General features: G+C 33.8%; 1 protein-coding gene across 2 annotated transcripts in view; it reads left to right on the forward strand.

Moving 5' to 3' along the window:
* LOC135142418 (titin-like) overlaps window positions 1-12,156 on the forward strand; it is a 48,809-nt gene that overhangs the window by 17,144 nt on the left and 19,509 nt on the right. Inside the window, exon 2 of one of the 2 annotated variants that reach the window (XM_064074130.1) lies at window positions 1,757-1,978. In XM_064074130.1, the coding sequence (XP_063930200.1) occupies window positions 1,757-1,978 (222 nt within the window). The remainder of the gene's footprint in view (window positions 1-1,756; window positions 1,979-12,156) is intronic. The other variant, XM_064074131.1, reaches the window with a different exon arrangement.

A 12,156-nucleotide genomic window follows, 5' to 3' on the forward strand; every position in this document is an offset into this window, starting at 1 on the left:
TAGTAAAGTTCTTATGGCTTTTAAAAAATTTGTCCGGCAAAGACATAAATCATTGTTGGGAAAATCTCTGATTAAAGAAGCATTTGAGAAGAATCCTTGACAATGTTCTCGAATATTCTTGAAATTAAAATTTGATATCTCCCTCAATATAATAGATGTAATATAGTGCTGACATCGTTCGAATAAAATAAAATTCAATGTAAGAAACATCCTCTGTAATAACCAACCAACCCCACTCTCCCCTATACCTATGTCAGTCTTACTGAAACATTTATAAGTATTAAGTTTCTTTCCTTATTTCCCGAGTGTAAACAAAGATAATTTTATGTTTACTTCACGTGCTACGGCTCGGACAGTACGAAAGTATTGATCTCCCGTTTCCGTCTGTCTATCTGATGTTTGTCTATTACGTTTAGTTTCGAAAGTTTGGGTGCACACGTAATTGGTTAAAGGCTAACAAAAATTAGTGTTTTTTTTTCGTCGCCACCAGTTTGATGACGCTATCTTATTATTTTACTAGGTAAACCGTGGTTTATTAATTCGTGCTTATTTTTACCTTGGATTCAGATTTTTGGGAAAAAATTGAAATTCTAAAAGAAAATTGGGAATCTTGTACAATACAAATCACGACTGCTCTGAAATTTTACAAACGCTTTAAGATTGTCGTAAACATAATAAATTACTAATCAAAATTTTTTATTTATCATCTCCAATAAATGTGCAAAATATGCATCTGCACTGTTGGTTTATAAGTACGTCCCTGTTTTTCATCCTGCATGTGTAGATTTAGGGAAAATAATTCAAAATTGTACTACGAAATATAATTTATCTTAGAAACTACTTATAAAAAAAATATGGTGGAAGGTTATTTCGACAGAACTTCCCTCGCCCCTGAAATACAACAAAACAAATCCAGATTTTTCAAAAATTATAAAATTTGATTATGCGAGTTTTATTTTTTTTAAATAATGTATGTCGCTCTTGCCAAAAATGGCATAGTATGACTCACTTTTATACAAACCTCCACCTTTGAGCTCCGTTATGTCCACATTTTGTTTTTTGGATACTTTGTCGTTATTTAATCTGCAATACGTACTTTTGACATTATTTCCCAAAACGTAAAATTTTCTCCGGTATGGAAATGCATGTAATAGTTTCCATTGTAACACAAATTAAAAGAAACACAGACGTATGTTATTTCAACTAAATTTATAACGTTGCAGTTCCTAACTTTTATTACCAGACAACACAAAGTCGAATTATATCTATATAATTTGAATGTTAAAAATAGACGTTTGATTGAAGTATGAAGGCCGTGAAAGCTATTCCATCTACAAAACAACGTCTGAAATGAGATAGGATTTGCCTGTTTTGGTTATCCTTTTTTCTTCTCCAAAATTTGTTTTACTGCACATGTAGTTCTCCAAAATACGATAAACTGAAAATACACCACTGATTCTTTATCAGCGATAAGACTGACCTTTCTCTCTAAAATGTAAAAATTGAGTCAACTTATTTTTATCGTGTTTTAAACAACTGGGATTCTAAACTTTCCGCTGCAACAACTGTCTTTATGTAACCTCGCAAACATTTTGTCGTTTCACTGCTCCGAAGACAATGCAATGCGCTATCAACAGATGTGCTTTTTTAATCTCGGCAAGGCTAAGGCTTGCGAAAACGAGTCCTCTATTTGACATGTCCTTAGCCTTTACCCTGTCCGTGTACTAGTCCTAAAATTAGATTTTTTTGTTGACAGATGAACATAGCGACAGTGAAGAATCCAATACGACCACATCGGGTCACCGCGTGCCCAACGGATACCCGCCAAAGTCCTATTACTCGCGTTTCACGTATTCTAGTCAATCGACGCCCACAAGAAGATACCAGTGCGATGGTACGAAATCGACGAGGTCCAGCAGCACTGCCAGTGAAAACAAGATTACTTTCAACGAAGGTGAGAAGTTTTTGAAAGAAAAAGGTAAAGAATTAAAAGATCCAAGACCCATAGTCCATAAGAATATGCTACCCGTTGTGCTCGAATGAATTCTTGTCTCGAAGTCACGTGAGCGTGTGACTCGGAGATGGTGTTTCACTTGGTACTTGAACGCAGATTGGCAATAATGTTTGGAATAGGTCGTTACTGCAATCTACGATGCCGTTGTAAATTCGTTTTATGTATATTTTACGACACATTGTGGTTTAAATTGTATACTTTGTTTCACTAGAAATATTTCAAGGCAGCTTACAAATTTAATTCGAATATAGAACACATTATACTGATACGACGATAAGCAGTAGTGAGTCAGCAAACAAACACCAAGGTACATACCTACATTGTTTTAATGTGTGCACTTTTTGTAGATTATGATAAGAAATCTCCATTTCTGGGATAAAATAGTGTACGTTAACATAAATCATGTTTGTTGATTTTTTTAATGTACTCCAAAAAATTTTTTGGAAGTACACAATTAGACGACATTTTCGTCACTTAGGTAATAATAGGAGGAAACAAATTGTGTCTGAGTTTGAACGATGAGTCGTTTTATTTTTTGATTTGTCGAATCTATGAAATAACGAGGAACTAAATTTATTAAAAAAATCAAATTATTAGGAGAAAGAAAAAGTAATTAGGCGAATTACAACGAAAAGTATCGATACACTAAAAATCATTTTAAAATATTGTCAATCGCACATTAGACATGCACACAGGACTGATTTTACAAAATGCTAGAAAAAGATGTGCCGATTTATCTTAGCTCCAAACTCAAATAGTAACATTTTGCAAAGGCGTATTTTTCATTAAAGATTTTTTTAATCAATTTTGAGACGACGTCATCATTTCCAAAGGGAAGAGTAAATCAATTGTACAGAGATTTTGTGATATCTAAAAGTAAAATCGTGCGACATTTGGCTACTGTTCAGAAAGTAACATCAAAGCAAGTCATTGAAAAACAATAATTTTGTTTTGATGTATGATGCAAAATAATAATTTCCACGCTGTTAATTTAAAAAAGCAGGTTTGTCTTTATAGCAACAACCAAATCACTATCAAGTAGTCTGCCATCATTTATCATTTGCTTCATTATAAAAACATATAAAACTTGTTTTACTTAACATGTCAATTTGACATGACGTAAGGTCGTAAATCATTTGCTCAAAAGTTCCTAATTATGACACTTATTTTGTTTTTGTACTATTAATTAGCAACTTTTAATCTAAATATATCGTCTCTTTTTACTTCCCAGGCGTAAACTAAGAAAGCATTGTAATAGGGTCAAACTGGCGAACGGTTACTTTCGTGTACCAAACCGATTGTTATTAAATTATTATTATTTGAATATATTTTTTGTAATTTTATACGTATCTTAAGAATATCATGCAGATGGTAAAACTAACCAAAATTTGTTTTATCATCCACCAACAACGTTATGACGTCGGCTCAAAATTTTACATGATAAATGCTATTTAAATTTTATAAAATAGGGTACTTGTATACTTGTGGTTTATCTAGATTTTGTGGAAAACAAAAATTAAAATCTCAAATTTTCGTGTACATTTGGGGTTTATCTAGCAAAGTTTTGAAATGATGTCATCAAATTATTGATGAACAAACAAATTTTTCGGAGCGTTGAAACTCCTACGTGATAGTTTAAAAAGTGCACGCAAAATTCCACAACAATTCGTCCAGTAGTTTCACATATTTCGTCCCAAATAAAATCGTAGTTTGTCAAATGGACCACATCAGCTTATGCTTGCGAATTAAAAATACTCAAAACATCTGGGTCGGTTATACCCTAGAGACGAAGGAGTCTTCTTTAAAAACTTGAACTTTTTTTTTATTTGTAATAAAAACAAGATTTCCTTTTAAGAAAAGTTCCGTGACGTTATAACTTTTGATTTGAGCATGGTTTTTATAATATAACCAGAATAAAAATGCGTTCGACTTCGCCTAGTTATTTATCCAATTTTTACTTTCCGAGCGTAGCTAAGGAAGTATTGTAATTAAGTCCATCGGGCGACTGGCTGCTATTATGTTTTCGCGACGTTTCATGACCCCTAAAGTACGAGAAATAAGTTTCCCGTTTCTCTATCTATTTTAACTAGGCAAATAATCTCCGAAACTAAAAGACTGATTGATGTAAAATTTTAGATGTATGTCAGGAATATTACGTTAATGGTAAAACACTAACCAAAAGTCGGCTAATCATCCGGAACAACAACGGGATGACGGGATCACCAAAATTTACGATAGTAAATCTTATTTAAACTTTATATAAGATACTCCTGCACTTGTGGTTTATGAATCCGTGTTGAGTTTTTACTTTAGACGCCAAAATTTAAAAAAACATATAATTTTATAGCACAATTTTGCAGTTTAACTTTGAAACAGCAAAACCACACATTTTTCGAACACACCGTATAATATGATTATTTACCTTCGCGTTAATAATACTAGAGGGTAATACTCCTATTTTAGACGCATGCATTATATTTGTCTGAACACATAGACAATCGTCAGTTTTTAAAATTTCATTTGAATCATTAGAATTTTGAAGTCCTTTGTTTTCTGAATGGTTGGACTTTTTCTTCATTGGCAATCATCTTAAGAGACATTACTTTAAATAAAACTGCTTGCCAGAGAAACTTACTGGGCAAAGTTCGGAATTAACAGCTTTACAAAGAGTAAACTAAGTTAGATTGAGCCCCCCACTCCATGCTATTAACGACGGCAATGTAGTCCTCTGATCATGACTCTGCAAATTATTAAAAACAAGAAACACTGATGTCTACGAGTATTCTGATAAAAACGTTCTGTATTTGTGCTCTTAAAATTAGGTCAGATATATTATTTTAATTACATTATTAAATATTAGATGGAATTATACAATCAACATTTAATTTATTTAAATTCTGACTATTAGTTTTACGATATTTTTAACATTTTTTGTACTTTGTTATTATTAATGAATGCAAATAAGTTTTACCAAGTTGGCAGTTAGCAACAAGTCCGATATATGCAAAAAAATGCCGTTCCTACGCCACATTATTCCATTAAACACCTGTTTTAACAAATAGCTGTAATGTTTTCGTGTGGAATAATTCAACATCACTTCCCGATCCGGCTCACCAGACCAGTTTCTGTTTACTTCAACCAAACGTCGATAACCGATTAAAAATTTGCACATTTCCAATTTTTGCCGCATTTTGAACCCACTCAAATCAAATCGGAATTTTCCCAACAACAACAACAAATTCAATCAATCACTCCCTGTACAATCTATTTATAGCCCTTCAACAGCGAAAGATCAAAGGTGCACACACCACCAAACTGCATGAGATAAACAAGAACAAAAAGTGTACGGAAAAAACGGAAACTTTTAATAAAAGCCGTCATAACACGACACCCATTAAAATTTATTACACAATAACAAGATAACGAAACTTTCCGCCGTCATTGCGTGCTCTTTCTTTTTAAGCTCGCTGTGGGAAAGTGTGTCGAATTGTCGAAATTTAAACACCCTGTGTAAATGTTTGCCGGTGGGTTTCTAGGGTTGGCAAATGTTTGTTCGGGCTGTGTCAAAATCGATTTCGGTTTGGCGCTTGGTCGAATTGTGCCAAAAAATTGGCATTGCGATGAAGCCTTGATGTCTGCGATGGTGTAAGTTTTGCTTGGGTGGTGACAGTTGGATGTTGCGTGTCGTAATTTTGGGTAATTGGAAGAATTGGCTTTTGGCGCTCGGATGGTAATTAACTTTAATTCGTTCTTTGATATTTGTTGGAAGAGAAGCGCGAGTTGTAGTTTGAATTAAAAGATAATAGATTTTACTGAGGAAATTTATAGTTGATTATATTTATATGTGTTGCAAACAGGTGGAACATTTGTTTACTATACAATACAAAATTAGTGTCAATTAGTTTAAGTCGATGTAATTTATGCCAAGTTACATTAAAATTTTGTGTGATTCAATTATGTTGAGGTGTTGCGTGTTGAATGAAATTACTATTTATGTAACAATGAAACTTTTTTGTGTTTTAACGAGCTTCCGTTCATTGCAAATTCTTCTTTTGAGTTTTTCACTTCAAAGTTTACCAATTTTCCACTAATTGACAAAGTTTTAACATACTGAAATATGTAATTGTGAACATAGGAACGTTACAATATTTCAGTTGCGGCGTAAAGGAGGGGCGGTGGGGGCAGTCCGCACCAAGGGGTGATAACGACAACTCACTCGCACAGCCAGAGAATACTTATAGAAGAATCACTTTGCAAAAACATATAAAAAAAAAATCGGGACGGCAGACAGACGGACAGACAGACAGATGTTGTTTGTAAAATAATTATGTAATGGGGGTTCTGGCTCAATGGCTGGCTTACGGGAAATTAACATAAACATTTCAGTACAATTTGGGGGTGAGTTTTCTGGTGGACTGCAGCCATCAGAACGTTGTTTTCCGATTAGTAGTTACGTAGTGCCGGTTCTAGACTATTTTTTGACCTCAGGTGGCCCGGTGATTTGAAGGTCAATGTGCGCCGCCTGCCCTGAGATTAAAGTGGCCTAGAACCGGCTCTAAGTAACTACTACGCGGAAAACTCACCCCCTAAAACGTCCTGATGGACTAAACTATGGCCGCAGTTCACCAGATAACTCAAATGTTCTGGAATCGCACTGAAAGTTTTACATTTTCCCATGGTAATCTCCATTCCATCCCATGAGAATCGGGCTAGAACCCCAACAACATAACTACCTTGTCTGTATAACGTGTTTTTATTAATGAAGTGCACAGAGCATTGATCTAATAAATAAATATAATATTATTTCTATGGCACAGAGGTATTAAATCGAAGGATCCATACTTTTAAAGATATTTTTGCTGATATTAGACAATTCAAATTTGTTCGAAATAACTGCAGGTAATCCGAGATTGTTCAACGGTTCGGAATGACCTATAAAAACGCAAAGGAACTCCCTATTTTGAAATGTCAAAGGCGTGTTTTTCAGGTCTTTCAGATGACAACTGTAGAATTCTTTTTAATATACGTTGGAATTGTCCTCTGTTTACGCTCTATAAGGCGGCATCTTTGATACCGTTTCACATTTCATTTATTACTATTGCGATGTCGTGTTTGTGTCAAATATTTGCCCGTTGCTTTCGCTATTGTGATTTACGGAGTTGAAAGGAAAGACATTAAAATACACAATTAAAGACATTCGTGCTATTTAAAAATTAATCTTGTGAAGAAGACTTTCAAAACACAATATTTTATTTGTATTTCATAGGTGCTGGTTTGTTAAACGTGACTAATTACGTTGTTATTCATATTTTATAACAAAGCTAATTAATATTTGGTCTATAGTCAAAATTCTGGCATTGTTTCACACATTGCAGTCCAACAAATCTTTTATACCGCTGAATATGCACGTTAATACATATTTTACTTTACTGATACAAAGTAAGTGCATAATAGAATAATATATTGTTTTAGTAAAAGCAAAAGCAACACTTTTTGTGGCGGATCTGCAAAGTTTTTTTCTCCAAACTCCTGCAACACTCCAAATTGTCCCGAGAATTAAAATTCATAGTCAAAATCTATCAAAATTCAGAATTATATTAGTTGTTGAACACGTTTCTATGATTTTGCGGAATTAACCAAGTGAAAAACTCTGTGCTCAAGTCAAATTTTGTGGTTACTTCTGTATTTTTTTGGTAGTTTTTAAAGAGAAATTTAATTACTTTTAGTGCACAAATCAATCTGTTCGAGCATTTTTCACATAATCAGGTACAGCGCCTACAGTCGCGTCTATTTCGTTTTATTGGGACCACCGTGTATATATATTTGACAATGTTGACAAAGGCAATTACCGGCGTTTGTAGCAAGCGCGACGTTAATTTTGGCATAAATTTCCCCTTTTCGCTGGATCTTCATTAATTTTATTTTATTGAAATCGAAACGAAATTTGTTTTAAATAAGTTAATAGCAGGTTTTATAAACGATGCAATTATCGACAATTTTAATTTTTTTAAAACAAGTTTATTTTGAAAGTTGTTTGCAAGTAACAGGTTTAGTAAAGTTGCCTGTCATTTAAAAACGCTTTCGATTAAATTTAAAGTTGAAATATATGATTGTTATAATATTGTAAACATTTTTTTCCGCTAATAAAATTTCACAGCTTGAAACAAGCCCCTAATCCGTCAATGCATAATTACAAACCCTGGTTGAATCTTGCCGACCGTCATACGCAGAACAGTGCCGTATCTACTAGTATTTAACGAATTAATGTTCATGAACTGTTTGTAGATGCAATGACATACATTAAATTAAATGAAATTAATTAGTAAACTGAAACTAACTGAACTAGAAATAATAGTATACAATTTTTTGATTCAGGAAAATAAAAAGTGTAATTATGTAATAAATAACTATATGTTTTCACACACGTTGCTTATTAGTTGTTATGTACTAGTTCTGTGGAAATATTGCACAATTGTCACTTATATTATCGGTTTACCATGTCCAACACTACGTTTTCACTGTAAATCCGTCTTGGTCCAGTAGCCACAATTTATCGACACATTCAGCAACCCATAATTTCCAACCAAAAAATAAAAGAAACATCCAGAACTACAAAGCACCCATTTCGCCCCACAGCTCGAACCCTCCACTTATGTAAATCCGTGCCGGCGCTTTATTGATTCAACTCCTCTCCAAACCGTTCTTTTTTTCACTCTAGATAATAATAGACTACTGTTGTTTGAAATTGTAATGAGGCATTGAATTTTCGGAATGTTTGCTTTAAACATCGGATGTATGGTAAATTGCTCCGAAACGAAAATAGAACGACTGGGGAAAACAAAAATACACCCTTGAGTGACATTAAATTAAGCCGTTTATGAAATTAGACGGCAACGTGGAGAATTGGGAAATTTCCTGTCTTTTATCGAATTTTCTTGGCGAAAAGGCAACGAGAGGCGGAAATACTCGGCGTTGAGGTGACATTTAGAGAGAGCAAGGCAGGCAAATTGCCGGGAACAAGGATCGATTAAATTTAAAAGTTGCCGATTTCAGCGTGGGTGGGTAAACGGTCGACTAATTGTCAGAGCGGAGAGGAAAGTAGATATGGCACGTACAGATAAAATGTTTCTTCGTCAAGCAAGTTGGGGAATAAGTTTGGGCCTCATCCTATGCCTCGTGTATTACAAAAGATTTTCCTAATTAAATGACGTCATCGACCTTTTAGTGGGGATAAATAGAACCACTTAAAAATTTAAGGGAAGAAAACTTGAGCAGTCAACGGCCCTTGTCATTCTGCTTAACATAATTTTGAGATGACGTCATTAAATTTTTAAAAGGGTTGAATAGGCGAATACCGGTTGGCCATGTACCATGTACCTACCCAGTAATCGAAGTGTGTACAAAATTTAAATGCTTAACATAATTTTGAGATGACGTCATTAAATTTTTAAAAGGGTTGAATAGGCGAATACCGGTTGGTCGTGTACCATGTACCTACCCAGTACTCGAAGATTGTACAAAATTTAAAGCAATCAGTTTTCGAGTTCTTAAATTAAATGGTAAAATCTGGTTGCACAATTTTGATTTTTTTTTTTTTTCACAGAAACCTACATGTATAAGGAATGTACAGATACAGAAGCACATTATTTTGCACATTTTAAGGATTTGTATGACGTACTTTGCAAAATTTTGAAATGTCATCAAGTTTTAAAATGCGTCTAAAATTTGACGAAATTCAGTGTGGTAATTTTGGATATTATCTGTATAAAAAAATAACTGACAGACAGACAACAGAGACGGCTTTACAAATATTGAAACAACAGAAGAAATAAACAGGGAGAACGAGTAAGAAACGAAAATAGAGAAACGAGCGAAAAAGCCAATATAGACAATGTAATAGAATAGATAACTGCAGATTCATAGACAAAAGAAACAGCAAGTCATCCACAAAATGCCGCGATAAGCTGGCAGCAGTTGTTTTGGGCGCGGCAGATCAAGATCAGTGTCCGGCCAAAAATTTCGGGTGTAACAAATGCAAACTGGTTTGACTTTGCACTTTGAAAACAAATTCAGAACAAAAAAGTCAGCGAAAGCAGTTTCATAAAGATAGTTCTATAACCGCTGCTGATGACCCGGAAGAGCAATTAAGACATAAGCACCAGAAATCCTTTTCAAGCATTGGTTAAATCGGAAAAAATAATATAACAAACAGAAAGTTAAAACCGACAGTGGGGTTGACGAAACTATGGCATTAAAAGAACACACAGAGAAACTTGAGTAGAAGTATCGGGGAACGAGTATGTTACTAATGTAACCGGGGAATGAACAAAATCAATATGGAATGGGATGGAAAAGTAAAATTGTAAGCCCTCTAGGGCATATAGGAAACATAAATAACGGCGTCAAATAACAACAGCGAAATAAAATGAACATAAAAGAAACATTACGTAGTTTTCTCCGACCACGACATCCATCACTTAGCTAACTAAATAGCTTCGAGGTAGAGTATCAACGTTCTACCTGAGACAAGAAAATAACAAAGATTTGATTTCATCTGCGCTTTTTCGGCAATTAATTTAAATATATACTTTTTCAATTTCATGTACCTAGATACCAAAATTAACTCTGCATGAAAGATGCTATTCCGCGAATATCAAGAAATTTTTCCAAAGTAATACACTGGAATCTTTGGTCACCTGTAGATCTGATCTACTCAGTTTAGGTTGAAAAAATTTAAAGGCGGTTTCTGAAATAATTATCTGTTAGGTTGAGTGGAAGTTGCCTACAACGAAAACAAACTTATCGAAGAATTCACTTCGTATTATCGTAGTACAATATTCGTTTTTTGTGGCCTCGCTAACTCTCGGCCTGGCATTGAATTCACAAAAGCCTAGTTTCTGTCCTAGTGATGTAAATAATTCTCAAATCTCGTGAATAGAATATATTTGTAAATTTCGTTTTGATATGTTTGTGTAAGTTGGCTGTGATAGGAATAGCTATGTTTCTTCGTCAGGATAATGTCTGGTCTCTTGACTGTAATGTAAATACAGTGCGATCCCAATATAACTTATCGGTATTTTAAAGGAATGGTGATGAATAGTAAATGTAACAGGAGGCCGCATCTTAAATTATATTTAAAATTGTTACTGATTCTATTGGAATGACCTTATCTGCGTTGTTTGCCTAGCTTTGCATTCAGTTTGTTCCAGGACACTACAGGACGAAATGATGTGCTGAATAGTTTCACGTCTTTTTTTTAAAGTCGACCACATCTGTTTCTTAGTCTTGAATATTTGATATGTTTCTGTAATCCTTAATAATTAGTCCATCTTAAACGAATTGGATTTTTTAGCTAAATCATTGACATTATCTTATTAAGGTGTTCTTCATCTAGGTCTTTGAAAAGATTTTCGTATAGTTGCTTTTATTTTACCCCATTATTATGTGTAAAATATACATTCCTTTAGTATTAAATAGATTGACGGGTGTAAGAATCAAATCTACTTTTTAAATCAGTTTTTGTCTACTTAATTATTCCAAAGAGTACGTCAATGGCGGAACATAGAATTTGTTGACTGCCTTCATGAAATTTTTCCGCTTCATTCGGTCTTTAATGCTTCTCAATATTGTTTTTTGGGTTTTGTTTTAGTTTTGGCATGATCAATATGAGCAGATTGATGGAATCGAGATAATTATTTGTATGTATTATTTCGTTTTTGTACTTAGATAACCATAATTGCAGCTATTGGGGATGTCACATAGGATTTATTACTAAACAAAACCATATCAAACTGAGGAAATATCTTTGAAAGATGCTTCTTATCATGCATATTGGATCTGATTTAATGGGTTAACATCTGTCAATTTGAGAGATTGCGGTCCGAAACTCCATTGAATATTTGAGAAACTGCCAAATTTTGGAATCATCTTCTATAACAAGAATTTTACACAACCAAGAGTACAAAACTCAACCATAATGACAGTATATATCTTCTGTTTTCTTTTCTTGTTTGTTCGCAAATTATGGAATCGTTAACTAATTATTCTTTACAAACAAATGATCTTTTAATGCATCTGTTTTGTTCTTCGTTAATCACGTCGAAGTTAGATCAAAGCTCATGGATTTTTTGTGATATAAATTA

This window comes from Zophobas morio, unplaced genomic scaffold (assembly GCF_036711695.1).
Source record: "Zophobas morio isolate AGI-343-1 ecotype UQ-CSIRO unplaced genomic scaffold, CSIRO_AGI_Zmor_V1 ptg000046l, whole genome shotgun sequence".
Taxonomy (NCBI): Eukaryota; Metazoa; Arthropoda; class Insecta; order Coleoptera; family Tenebrionidae; genus Zophobas; species Zophobas morio.